At 41.1% G+C, this 14565-nt stretch overlaps 1 protein-coding gene across 3 annotated transcripts in view; it reads left to right on the top strand.

Annotated features, from left to right (window-relative positions):
• Positions 1-5951: 5951 nt before the first annotated feature.
• KCTD3 (potassium channel tetramerization domain containing 3) overlaps positions 5952-14565 on the top strand; it is a 49815-nt gene continuing 41201 nt past the window's right edge. Inside the window, exons 1-4 of one of the 3 annotated variants that reach the window (XM_045876894.3) lie at positions 5952-6141; positions 10747-10800; positions 11060-11105; positions 12887-12960. In XM_045876894.3, the coding sequence (XP_045732850.1) occupies positions 6059-6141; positions 10747-10800; positions 11060-11105; positions 12887-12960 (257 nt within the window). In that variant the 5' untranslated portion in view covers positions 5952-6058. Of the gene's footprint in view, positions 6142-6414; positions 6630-10746; positions 10801-11059; positions 11106-12886; positions 12961-14565 lie in introns of those variants that run through there. The other 2 variants (XM_045876893.3, XM_064593872.1) reach the window with 2 other exon arrangements.

Below are 14565 nucleotides of genomic sequence, written 5' to 3'. Positions count from 1 at the left end.
CATAGACTAAAAGTAGGCTCTCCCCAACGGACGCTGACTCCCTTGCTTCCTTCTCAACTGTCGGCTATTTTCTTTCCCATAATCCTCATACCGCGGGCCTGGAGGGTAGATGTCTTTCGGGCCCTACACCAGTTTTTCCAGATTATTGTCCTTACATCTTCCCCTTAAACCACAACTTCTTTGATGAGTTTGCCATCAGATAGGAATGTGTTTTGTTTGTTCAGGTTTGAGGGATGGGATCCAGTTAACCTTTGGGTCCTTTCCCTCTTTTTATGGCTTGCCTTTAGGGTATTGACAGTTCTGTGGGAGGAAGTTTTCCCTATTATTGTTAGTAATCTCAAGCCTATGGTTTTAAAATCTGATAGATACAGTATACCATTGGAGACATACCCAAATAATGGGTGTATCTACACCTGGAAAGGCTCAGAAGATAACCATAATAACAATGGCAACAGCAAACACTGGGCAAACACTGGACAAATTATCTATCCTTGTGGCTCAATTTCTCTATCTTTACTTGTTGACTAGATATGGTCTTTCATCTACATAAAGACATAACTCTAATAATTATCTTCTGCCTCTCTTGAATTACCAGTTTTTGCTCTCTACTAAATGGTTTCCATCAGTATATAGTTATTTCTTTTACCATCTTGACAAAGCTTTCTCTTGACCTTACTTCCCCTGCTTGCTACTGTCCATTTCTTTACTCCTCTTTACAGTGAAACCCCACCAATCATGCTCTTTCTCCCACTGCCGCACTAGAACTATTCTTACTTAGAAGATCGCCAATTTCCTTCATGTTACTAAATCCAGTGGTCAATTCTCAGTTATTTTATTTGATCTATTATCTCACTGGACACCCTAATCCCTTGGTTTTCCTCCATCTTGCCAGAATTCCTTTCTCCTTGGCTGTATTTTCTTCTTCTCCCAGTCTCCCAATGTTGGATAGTCAAGGGCTCCCTCCTGATCCCTATTCTTGTCTCATTCTACACTCTCCCCCTTATGATCTCAGTGTTATTTCAGCAAAGATTAAGAGTATTTTCAGTTTGAATCTCTCTTCCAAACTTCCAACTTCTATATACAACTGTGTTTCAGGATTTCTTTTCCTTTAGTGCCCATGGTTCTCGGTCATGCTGCTTTGAAGAATGAAGAGGTAGACCCAACGAAGAGTGGTGCACAGCAAAGCAAAGTTTATTGGGCGACAGTACAAAGCTCCTGGAAGAGGGAGGGGACCTGAGAGGGTTGCCATTTTGGCATTTAAATCTAGGAGTTTTTATGGGCTTGTTGACAGTCTGCTTTAATCTGATTAACTCTCCATGTGCCTGTCACCCAATCAGGTTTTTGTCCATGTGCTCATCTACCTATCAGATAGTTGTTCATGTGGGAAAGGGTGGAGGGCTCCTTCCAGAGTGGTGTGGAATAACAGGATGGGGTCTTTTTCCTTTTAAGGGTCGTTTTCTTTCAAGACGAGGCCCCTTGCCCCTGCCTGCCTGTCTTCCAACCATCCTCTTATAACTGCCTACTCACCTCTCATTTGAATGCCTACTAAGGGATTCTGCACACAATTCCACTGCGGGGAAAGGAGGAGTTTACCTGCCACCATTAAGCAATTCTCTGGACACCAGTAGGGGGATTCTACAAATTCAATTCAATTCTGGCACTATCTACCTGGATTCCATAGGTTAAGGGCTCAGTCCTACAAGAGTGTCCTCTACTTCAGATGCCAATCACAAGCATAGGTTCTTACCTGTGCTTCGGACTGGCCAGCTATAGATTGGAGGGTCCCCCAACTCACTCTTTGGACTTAAGTCACCAGTTGCAACTTCAGGTTGTTACCTGTGCTTCTGACTGATGGCCACAAATCACAGGTTCCCACAACCCTCTTCTTGGGTTTGATTCATTTGTTACAGCAGCTCACAGAACTCAGGAAACCCACTTACTCACTAGATCATGGGTGTATTACAAAAGGAAATACCTCAGAAATATCCAGGTGGAAGAGATCTGAAGAGCAAGGTATGGGAAAAGGGGATGGAGATTCCATGCCCTCTCAGAGAATGCCACTCTCCCTGAATCTTCACATGTTCACCAACCTGGAAGGTCTCTCAGTCCTGTCCCTTTGGGGTTTTACAAAGCCTTCATTGATTAAATCATTGCCCATTGGTAATTGATTCTTCCTCGAGGTGGTAGTTGGGGATAGTGGGACTAAAAGTTCCAACCCACTAATCACAGGGTTGGGTCCTCCTCTAGGAACCAGCCCGTAACCTTAGGTTACCTAAGTGCTTTCCAGATGTCACCTCATTAACATAACAAAGAAACACTAGTGCTCTCATCATTTAGGAATTTACAATGATTTTAGGAGTTCTGTCCCAGAACAGGGGATGAAGGCCAAATATCTTTCTTATTGTAAATCATAATATCGGGGCACCTGGGTGGCTCAGTTGTTAGGCCTCTGCCTTTGGCTTAGGTCATGATCCCAGGTTCCTGAGATAGAGCCCCGCTGGAGCCCCGCGTGGAGCCCCGCGTGGAGCCCTGCATGGAGCCCCGCATGGAACCCCGCATCAGGCTCCCTGCTCTGCAGGAGTCTGCTTCTCCCTCTCCATTCCCCCTACTTGTGTTCCTGCTCTCACTATCTCTCTCTCTGTCAAATAAATAAATAAAATCTTTAAAAATAAATAAATAAATAAATCATAATATCACAGGCCTTAGTTTACCTCCACGTTGCCTCTTGAATTCATTAAAGGCAAAAATCTGTTAGTAAGTGATCATTACATTTTTCCAAGGTATGGGCCCAGGAAAAATTAAATGGCCTTTTTCACCACCTAATTCTATCTTGCAAATTAGAATGCAAAGTTTCAGATTCTGATAGGAGCAGACATTATGGGTTAGAAGGAAGATAGCTAACACTGTTTGAGGTATGAGGGAATCTTAATTTCCTGCTCTCTTAATCGGAGCTGTTACTCATCTTCTCAGTATAAAGTGAAGGTTTAAGGCACCCTGCAGAGAGGCCCCGAAATTAAAGTGCCTGCCTACAAATTCCTGCTATGCCACTTGCCAGCTATGTAATTTTAAGCAGGTTTCCTGATCATTTTAAGTCTCAGGTTTTTAGTGATAATAATAGCTATGAAGAAAAAAAATGACAAAAAATATCTAAGCCATCTAGCATGTAATAAATCCTTAATAAATCCTGTTAAAAAGAAAACCACAGGCCCAAAATGGCATCACTTAGGCCAAGTCCAAGAGCCAGTTGGCGCCTAACCTGACTGCAATGTCAACCTCCCCCAGAAATGTAAGTTTTAACCAGGCAGTCAGGAATTTTCTGACCAGCACCAATAAAATAATTTGTTACATGGGCCTTCTCCATCCCTCAAAAAGATGAGGCAATTTCAGTAAGACCCCCTGTCCCTTCTTGTAATGGAAGATGAAACAATCCTTTCTTTTCTTTTGCTCCTAATTTGCTTGCCCCACCTTCCTTCCTATAAAAACTTTCCATTCTGTAAAACTCCTCAGAGGCCCCCCTCTACTTGCTAGATGGGATGCTGCCCGATTCATGAAGTGTTTAATAAAGCCAATTAGACCTTCAAATCTACTCAGTTAAATTTTGTTTTTTAACAATACAAATTAGCTATTATTATTATCATCATCATCATTAACTGAGGTAAATAATATTTATCTTGTAAGTTGTGCTATCCTCTTTTAAATCAAATTTGGATAAAGTCATATCACTGGTATATTTTTCAGCAGAGTGTTTTTTAAATTTTTTTTTTTTTTTTTTAAGATTTTATTTATTTATTTGAGAGCCAGAAACAGAGATAGTGAGCGAGAACACTGAGCGGGGAGGAGAGGGAGAAGCAGGCTCCCCACTGAGCAGGGAGCCCGATGCGGGGCTCGATCCCAGGACCCTGGGATCATGACCTGAGCGGAAGGCAGACGCTTAACCGAATGAGCCACCCAGGCGCCCCTGTTTTTTAAAATTATTATGACAATGAAAATAAAATCATAACATGTAGGTCTTCAGTTTGAATTCTTAATGGTAAAACTATAAAAAACCACAATTCATGCTAAGAATTGTTAACATCCAACTGAGTAAAACTGAAGATCTAATTGGCTTTATTCAATGATTCATGAATTGGGCAGCTCCTTAGAGTGGTACAAAATGAAAGGTTTTTAGAGGCAAAAGGAGGGCAGGACTGGGAGGTTAAAAGACTAAATTAGGGGCGCCTGGGTGGCTCAGTCTTTAAGCATCTGCCTTGGGCTCAGGTCATGATCCCAGGGTCCTGGGATCGAGCCCCAAATCCGGCTTCCTGCTCAGTAGGAAGCCTGCTTCTCCCTCTGCCGCTCCCCCTGTTTGTGTTCCCTCTCTAGCTGTCTCTCTCTGTGTCAAATAAATAAATAAAATCTTAAAAAAAAAAAAGACTAAATTATTTGAGGCAAGGTTACCTTCCCTTAGGGGACGACAGGGGCCTTATCTGGCAGGTTACCTCACTAATGCTGATCTGGAAATTCCAGACTAATTGGTTTAAATTTCCACTCCTAGGAGAGGTTGAAACTGCAGTTAGGTTAGGCATTAAGTGTTTGTTTGTTTTTTTTTTTTTTGAAGATTTTATTTTTAAATAATCTCTACACCTAAGCTAGGGCTCCAAGTCAGGATGGCAAGAACAAGAGTCCCATGTTCTTCCCACTGAGCCAGCCAGGCCCCCCAGGTTAGGCATTAAGTCTTGATGGGGCTTAGCAAAAGTGACTCCATGTTGGGCCTATTTCTTTTTAACAGAATTTAGTACCACAGACTAATGAACTCTGAAACGTACTACACTGCCTCTATTAGCTTTTCTTGGCTAACATCAGGTGTTATAGTGTTAAGATCTTATTTTTTAAAAGATTCTGTTTTTAAGTAATCTCCATGCCCAAGGTGGGGCTTGAACTTACAACCCCCCAGGATCAAGATTTGCCATGCTCTTCAGACTGAGCCAGCCAGGAACCCCCCTTTGTGTTAAGATTTTTAAAATATACTTCAGTAGCCACTACGTAAGTTTTCGGGCTCCAATACATATACTATTTAAAGCAAACACTTTTTTTTTTTTTTAAGTGTGCATTTGTGTGTGACTAACACTGAATGCTTACTGTATTCCAGAAACACATCGCTCTACACAGGCTACGGGTTGTTTGTTCTTGTCCTTTTGTTTCCTTCCCTGCTCAACAAAACAACAAAACCGCTTCGGTCACCAGGGTTGAGACTGAAGAGAGTTAATACAGGAACGAATTTGCTGCGGTAAACGCTGTAAAAAAGTTTTAACATCCCCACATTTTCACTGCACTGGCACTTTTTACCTTCAGGCATCAACCACTAGCTCTCGCAAAATCTCCCTTCACCTCCCAAATCCATGTGGAGAAAGGAGACGATAAATAAAGTTGCTTGAGGGCGGTTTGCCCAGACTTGCCCCCAAACTGGGGACCCTGGACTCCTGGTGCTAGAAAACCTTCAGTGCAAAAGGCAACAGGCTGGGGCCGCGCGGGGAGGAGGACAGACGCGCAATCCCGGCCGAGCGGGCGGCGGGCCAGGAGCACATTCCCGACGTCCCTCCGCGCCAGCCCCGCCGAGCTGGGCAGCTCCTCCCCGGCCCTTCCTGCCTCCTCCTCCACCACCTCCTCCTCCTCCGCGGCGGCGGCGGGCGAAGGGGCGAGCGCTGCGGTGTTTTGTCCCCAGCGGCGACCCCTTCTCCCAGGCGGGCTGCGGCTGCGGCTGCGGCGGCCGCCGTGGCGGCGGCGGCAGCTGGGCGCTAGGAGAGGCCCGGGCCGGCCGTGCGGCCTGGAGGCCGCGAGAGGTGGAGGCCGGGCTGCCCTCCCGCGGCGCGGGCGCGGAGGGGAAGAGGCGGCGGCGGGCGAGCTCGGCCCGGCCGCCGGGAAGGTGGGGGAGGCTCCGCGCACCTCCCGCCCTCCGGCCGCCGCCGCCGCCCAGCTGGCCCTGCCGCCGCCGCCGCCGCCGCCGCCTCGGGCTCCCGCCGCGGGCTCGACGGCCCCGGGCGGGGAGGGCGGGCGGCGTGCGCGCCCGGAGCCGCCGGAGATGGCGGGAGGGCAGTGCGGCAGCTTCGCCGCGGCGGCGGCCGGCAGCGGCGAGATCGTGCAGCTGAACGTGGGGGGGACCAGGTGAGTCGGCGGAGAGGGGGCTCGGAGCCGGGATGCCGCGGGCGGCCTGCAGGGGGGCGACGGGGCCCAGGGCGGAGGTGGGAGCCGGGCCAGGTGGGGAGCGCGGGGGCCCTCCCGGCGGGAAGAACTGAAGTATCTGCTGCGGGCAGGGCGAGGCAGGAGGGCCTCTGGAATTAGCGCGAGCCGGGCCCGTGTGCCCAAGTGCCTGCCTTCCTAGAATGCGACCTTTGTCCCTCCCCCTTTCTAAGCTCTCAGGCTAGGAGGAACTTGAAAAAGCCATCCTTACCTAACCTTACAGCCTGTTTGAGGAATTTACTTTGTGGGAGCCCGGCCTTGTGGTTTGGCTCTTGCAGATGAACCTGCCTTCTCTCTTTGCGGTCAGGGTGTCGGTTCGCTGGGGTAAGAAGGTGCAGTGCTCTTTTCCCTTCCTAATTAAGGAGTGTTTGTAATCCCGAAGGATTTCGGTGGATGCAGCGCACAGATTCGCAGTACGTTGTTTATTGTCGTAGTTTCTGGGTGCATGGCTTTGAAACGATCTGTTCAACTTGCAGGGCAATGGGTCCAGGAACTGCAGTTTTAATAGTTCTGGAAAGCCTTGGCACGGTGTGGCACACTCAGAGTAGACACACTGAAACCTCTTTATCCTCTCTCTGGCTTTCCACTCCCTGTCTGTGCCTTTTATTAAGCTGGTTGGGGGGAAAATAATTTTTTGTGGATTTGCTATGGCTCTGAGTCACTCTTCTTAGAAATGGGACTTTGCCAGCTCTGCTGGAAGGAAGGGGTGGTTGAGTTTAAAGCTTGGTAGATGAACGATGAGGTGCTCGAGAATATGAAAGGGTTTCAACGTCTGAAACTTTAATATCTTTTAAAATGCAAGACAGCAGCAGTGGAGTGAACCGTAGGAATAAAATGTATCGTGTTTTAACCCTAAGTATCTAATCATTTTCTTGGTGTGCTAGAGAATTCAACACAAGAAACAGTAATTCTTCATTCTTTCCCTGTTCTTTTCCCTCATTCCCCGAAACAGAACTGTTTAACAGTGTAAGATAAGATACTACATTATTGGCGTTACATAGATACCGGTCCTTTGGAGAAGATTTATGTCTCCTAATGTAAGAAATGGATTTTTTCCCTAAAAATCACATGAAAAATTTGCAGGTTTGGTAACTTCCGGTAGCAAAAATGGAATACCCCACAAGAGTTGGCCTTCAGTGTATGTTAATGCTGAGGAGTAGCACTATAGTCATTTAAAATCCCTGTACTGGTTCCTGGGTTGTGGATATCTTCTTTCCAGGCATTCTAAAGGAGATGACACTATTATGATAAAAATTAAATGTATTGTTATTTACTGTGTATTGAAAGTGGGTGGTGTAATGAGTGAATTCTTGTTAATGACTGTAGAATTCAGTTTACATTTTTAAATCATAAAAGGCAGCCATCTTGGAGCTTGAACATTTTATTTTGTTTCACTGTATGGAACTAGATCATAACAGGATCTAAGGTTTTCTAAGCGATATTAGCAAAGAATACAAAATTAGGTCAATGTATTATTAGATTGAACAATTTAGAAGACATGAAAGTTGTTAGGAATGAGAAATTAAGTAAAAACACCACAAACTTTAAATTTGCTAGGATAACATAGTTTATAAAATAAGTAATGACATGGCCTATAGAAAAAGAGAAAATCCAACTCCAGGTATTCTGAGAATATTTTCTTGAGTTACTTTGAATCATAGACTCTGGGAGTGTTTTAGAGCTAGGAGGTGTCCCGAAGGCATCTATATGTTGTACAGACATATTAACACAGTCACTTAAATCATTGTAAAGGAAAAAGAAGTCCTGATTTCATTGTCATTAAAGTTGAGGAATTGCCACTGGGAGAACCACCTGTGGCTTAGAATGGAAGTAGGCTGATAGAGTAAAAATCAGGAGAGCATACTGTGAGCAGAGAAGTATATGCTAAGGTAAGGTGTGTGTCGTTGCCATTGTCTTGTCTGACAACCCCCCCCCCCCCCCCCGCCCCAGGGAGGAAAGATAAGAAATTGGAAGTACTCCAAGGAATTTCAAAAATGAGCAATGTTTTTTATGATTTATTTAACACGTTATGGGTGATTGAGGAAGTAGAGAAGATGAGGTTTCATTTAGAGTTAGCGTTATTTACAAAAAAAAAAAAAAAAACTAGTGAAAGAAACCTAATATGACTCAATTTGGGATTAATTCTATTACGAATGAGTGTGATTTGAGGCCTCATGTGAGAAGTCTCTGACCAGCTAGTGGGGGACTTACAAAGAACTTTGGAATCATGCAGATAGGGGTTCTGGCTCCCAGGCTTTACCTCTAACTAGCTCAGCAACCTAGGCCAAATTATTTTTTAGTGCTTAGTTTTCATAAAATGTAAAGTGACAATAATAGTACCAACCTTACAGGATTGATCAAGGAATTTGAAATAATAAATCGGAAATGCAAGGGTTGGTGACATAGTAATATTGCAGAATAAATAATTTTAATTTCCTTCCAAATTAATTTAGAAGGAGGCAAATGACAAGAAGTATAATATGCTAATATCTTTAGTGACATTTTTGCTGAGACCAGATTGGACATCGCCCCCCCCCCCTTTTTTTGACTTGCAGTTTTATTTTTTTAACTATTTTAATTCAGCTAATTAATATATAATGTATTATTGGTTTCAGAGGTACAGGTCAGTGATTCATCAGTCTTATATAATACCCAGTGCTCATTACATCACACATCCTCCTTACTGTCCCTCACCCAGTTACCCTAACCCTCCACCCCCCTCCCCTCCAGCAACCCTCAGTTTCCTATGATTAAGAGTCTCTTTTGTTTTTTCTCCCTCTGGTTTCCTCTTGTTTTATTTTTTCCTCTCTTCCCTGATGATCCTCTGTTTTGTTTCTTAAATTCGACATATGAGTGAGATCATATGATAATAGTCTTTCTCTGACTTATTTCGCTTAGCATAATATCCTCCTCTAGTTCCATCCACATCATTGCAAATGGCAAGATTTCATTTTTTGGTGGCTGAGTAATATTCCAGTGTGTGTGTGTGTGTGTGTGTGTGTGTGTGTCTGTCTTTATGGCATCTTTATGGCATCTTCTTGGCACACTGGGTATAAGATAAAAAACAGTAGAAAAGGCTTTCATTGTAGAAAATTATGCTTGTCATATGTAATTTTAAATGTTATCATTTTTATGAAGTCACACTTGGAACTTAGTTTTAAAGGTCTGTGGGGTTTTTTTTGTTTTTTGTTTTTTCCCATTTGTCTTCCTCCTGTTTGAAAAAAAAAAAATTGGTGGGGGTGAGGATCCAATCCCTTTGCCCAGAGATTTCAAATTATTAAACCTACCCCAAACTGCTGATTTTAATTGAAATTGCTAATACAACTTTAAGCAGACCTGCGTAATTTTCTAAGTAACTCAAAATTTGAGTTATCTGGCAAACAGTTTGCTGAATAATTAGTAAACGTGAAAGATCATAAATTATAATGACCTTATTTGGAATTAATTTGATACCCTCCAGAACACAGTGATTTTTTTTTTTTTTTTTTTTTGGCAGTGGATCCTTGTATCCTTCAGTTTGCCATTTACTGGACTTGGCTTTTATTTATTTGGCCAAGTCAGTTTCCTTTGACTGTTGTAATCTGTTCCCCAGTTTTTCTTACTATTCTGCTAAGATACACACTTGGGAAAATTTGCCATGGTTTCTTGAATAAACTACTTGGATCCTTTCTTGATCTGGTTAATGGGCACAGGGACTGTTTTAAAGCAGTCATATAAAGCTAGATAGTGAATGTGGAGAAACACAGAGATCTCTTAGGCTCTCTTCTGTGTGAGGACACATGGTGATGGCAACAGAGAGTAAAAAACTGCGTAGGTAGTTTGTTACAGTAGGCTGGGATAAAGTTCCCTCCAAAATTGGTAATAAGACAATTTGGACTTGATCAAATGGCAGTTAACCTCAGAACAATGAGATATTTACTGAGTGGTTTTTGAATGAATGAATGCAACAGAAGCTCAAAAAGATAATATAGGATAGTCTATTTGGAAAAGCCTTTAAGGAGAAGGTAAAACCTGAGTGGTATCAAGAAAATGGATGGAATTTGGATTATTGGACATGAGGAGGTTGCTCAAGTGGAGATAAAGATACCGAAATGGTAGTAAGCATGAATTGTCCGGGGGCATTGAAGTATTGTCTTATTAGATGAGAAAACATTCATGTTGGAGAGATGAAACAGGACCCAAAGATAATTTTGAACGGTATATTGAGAAGTTCGGGTTTGTTGTGATGGGCTTATTGATTCTTCAGGAGATGGGCATGCTGGAAAGTAGTGTTTTAAGAAGCAGTATATGCCAATGAGTTAATTATTTGATTTTGTTGAGAGCTTTTGAATAATCTTAACTCTGAATTGAAAGAGGCAAAATTTTAAAATAATATAAAAAAAAATTTAAAATAATAACTGTACAATATTGATAGAGCTATAGCTGTGCAACAACTTGTAAATTATTAGCCAGCATATTAAAGCAGGTTAACGAATATTGAAATTTCAGATCGTGTCCTCATCTATAATAACAGATAATTTTTCATTGCAGATTTAGTACCTCAAGACAAACTCTTATGTGGATTCCAGATTCTTTTTTTTCCAGGTATTTCATGTAATTCTTTAATACCATTTTTTAAAAACTTGATCATTAAAGTAATAAAAATTTCCTTTTTCCAGTTAAATTAAACTTTTTCTTGGATAAAAAATCTTAACTCTTAAAATAGAATTAAAAAATTTTTATTTTACTTTGGAGATAGGATGATTCATTTGTATTGGTCTTTGATATTTGGTAAAGAATTTGTGCATTTTATTCATACTCAGATTTTAAGAACTAACTCTGGATTGTTGTTCATGTCCTCTAGTTTGCTGAGTGGAAGAATTTCAACACTTCGAGATGAAACTGGTGCTGTGAGTATAATATGTTGATATATGTTTCTAAATTGAATCAACTAATGCTTATAATGCTTGACCCTTATTATATAGGGACTCTAAGAAAACACAGGAAAGCTAATCTTTTAATAACCACTAAGTGAAAGTGACAAATATGTACTTAAAAAGTGTTTTATTTCTTGTTGTATGTAGTTTTTCTATAGTTAATAGAAGGGAGCTCTAAGTGGAATACTGAATATAGCAATTTAAGTATTTATGATTAGAGGGATTCGAGGATACGAGCTTACACTGTCAGGAGAGGAAATACTTTTAATCAGTACTTAAAATTTTAACAATAAATAGATGAATATAAATACTAAAATATTTTGATATTGAGTGAGAATGGTAAGATACTGTAAATTAGTAAAGTCCTACAATTTCTTTATATTGTAGAAAAACCTGAAGAACTTGTACAGCAATGGCGAAATGAGGAAAGGAAAGAGCTGTTAGGTTTTAGTACAAAAATACTGGTTTATACATTTAAAAAGCAGTTATAATGTGTGCATCATTGTATGTAAAGTAAATGGCTAGTACTCCTAAAACTGAAAGAAGGCTTTCTGTTGGAGGCAACGCACTGGCCAAAGGTATTTATTTGCAGTGATGGGATTTACAGATGAAATAAGACAGCAAAAGCAGGTGTGTCCATATGAGATCATAAAAAAGATACCAGTAATAAGATCTCCACTGATCTATGGTGTTTCTTCAACTTCTCATTGGTTCTAATGAAAACAAAAGCAAGAATTTATGAAGCTAGAACAGCCTCATTGATTGTATAAACATAATACTAGTATAAAGAGCTTTACTGTAAGCTGCCATTCCCCTGTCTAGTTGACTAACCTAAGCTTTAAAAGGTATTCAGTTTTATAATTAATTCAAAATAGGGTTGGTATATATTCCTCTAGAAAGTTATCAATTATAGATTTCATATTTTCTACAGCATTTTATTTTCTTGGTATGTATTTTGTGGTTTTAAGAAATGTCATCATCTGCCATCCCTAGCTTTTGAGGAAATTGAGATAATAGGATGTAGAGGTGTTAGGACAATAGTATACTTTTCCAGTTTTGTTTTTTTTTTTTAAGATTTTATTTATTTGAGAGAGAGAGAGAGAGAGAGAGAGAGCAGGAGTGTGGGGGTGGGGCAGAGGGAGAAGCAGACTCCCCGCCGAGCAGGGGGTCCCACGAGGGGCTCGATCCCAGGACCCCGAGATCACGATCTGAGCCAAAGGCAGACACATAAATGACTGAGCCCCCAAGGTGCCCCTCTTTTCCAGTTTTGACAGTAATGTGCAATACTTACTTTTCTTGATTACCCCCCTGTATTATAAAAGTACATTGTTTTAATGATTCACGTATGAATCACAAGTTATATAAGTCACAATCACTGTCAGCAATAATTAATAATAATGTAAGAAGGTATTATTTGTGCATGATGTTCTCAAAATATTTACTAAATTCTAGTATATTTCAGATAAAAATTTTCCCTTGGGTGTTTTTACCAAAGATACCAATAAATAGATGCCATTTTTCCTACAAATTAAAATATTATCAATATAATAATAGGTTTTTGGGGTGGGGAGACAATACTGCATTAAATGCACACAGTTAAAACTGCGTGCCAATTTTAGAAACATTCAAATTTAAGAGTGGAATCAAGTAAATATAATATTTAAATAATTTAGTGTTTGTTCCCTAAGTTTGTGTTACACATATTAATGTCAGTTTATTTTTAATTTGAAAATAAAACAATTCTTCATTTACAGATATTTATTGATCGAGATCCGGCAGCATTTGCACCCATTTTAAATTTTCTTCGGACAAAAGAACTAGACTTACGGTAAGAATCACATCCCTTTAAAGTCAATTCTTATTGATAGGTATGTACTTTGGGTATATTTTGTGGATAGGAAGGTCCCCCCCGGCCCGACCCCAAATTACTTTTGCTTGAAAGTTTCCTCCGAATTAAAGTCACAGATGGAGGCCACCAACCTATCCTCTCTCTTCCTCTAGACTACTCCCAGCAGTTTCCTAACAAGTTTCCTGCCTTCAGTTCTCTATTCTTCCGATTGGTTTTCCACACTGTGGCCAACATTACCTTATCAAAATATAAATCTCATCTGGTTGCTACTCTGCTTAAAACTCTTATTTAAGGGCGCCTGAGTGGCTCAGTTGGTTAAGCGACTGCCTTCGGCTCAGGTCATGATCCTGGAGTCCCGGGATCGAGTCCCGCATCGGGCTCCCTGCTCGGCGGGGAGTCTGCTTCTCCCTCTGCCCTCTTCCTTCTCGTGCTCTCTGTCTCTCATTCTCTCTCTCAAATAAATAAATAAAATCTTTAAAAAAAAAAAAACAAAAAAACTCTTATTTAATATGTTCTTTGATTAATGGCTAGAGATTTTGGACTTTATTGTTTCTTAAGGCTCTCTGTGATCTTGCCCCTGCTTGATTGCTCTTGCTTTGATAGTTTTACCCCTGTCTGGTCTTGGCTTAATCCTGACTTCTTCAGTGATCTCTGCTGTGTCCACTTTATTAGTTCTTCGTAGATTCCTGTCCTGCTGTTACCACAGCATTCCGTACACGTATTCCTTTTTCGGTAGTCTCTCTTCTGTTTGACTTTAAATTCCAACAGCGCAAGCACTATACTGTCTATTCCCAGGATCTAACGTAGGTTTTTGTAGATAAACGAATGACCACTTAAACTATTTCTTTAACTTTGCCGTAGTCTGGATTCCTACCAAGAATTTACAATCTAATTTGTATTTTATTATTCTTTTATTCTGTATATTCCCAGTGAACTTCCACTGAGGATCTCTATACTTTTTTAGATATAGCTTTTAAAATTCTAATTGTTTAGTGGCGACTGGCTGGCTCAGATGGGGGAGCATGTGACTCTTGATCTCAGGGTTGTGAGTTCGAGCCCCCATTGGGTGTAAAGATTACTTAAAAATAAAATCTTTAAAAAAAAAAAAATTCTGGTTGTTTATTTGACCTGCTTCTTTATAATACTATATAATTTTTGGCTTATATTCACTGGAATATGAACTCCTTAAAAGCGACAACGAGGGGCGCCTGGGTGGCTCAGTTGGTTAAGAGACTGCCTTCGGCTCAGGTCATGATCCTGGAGTCCCGGGATCGAGTCCCACGTCAGGCTCCCTGCTCGGCGGGGAGTCTGCTTCTCCCTCTGACCCTCCTCCCTCTCATGCTCTCTGTCTCTCATTCTCTCTCTCTCAAATAAATAAATAAAATCTTTAAAAAAAAAAAAAAAAAGCGACAACGAGTTTTTGGTCTAGTTTGTTTGCAGTGCATATAGTAGCTTTTCAGTAGATATTTATTGAATGAATGAAAGAGTTCGTTGGAGCTTTTTGTTTGTTTTCTTGGTCTAGGTGGAGGTGGCAAATACGTTACTAACTACTTACTTCTTGAGTAAAATTATTTTGACCCCTAG

The sequence above is a fragment of the Mirounga angustirostris genome, unplaced genomic scaffold (assembly GCF_029215605.1).
Source record: "Mirounga angustirostris isolate CCGP_5_RB_7025 unplaced genomic scaffold, mMirAng1.0.hap1 SCAF_6, whole genome shotgun sequence".
NCBI lineage: Eukaryota > Metazoa > Chordata > Mammalia > Carnivora > Phocidae > Mirounga > Mirounga angustirostris.
This window is presented reverse-complemented; position numbering and strand designations above follow the sequence as displayed.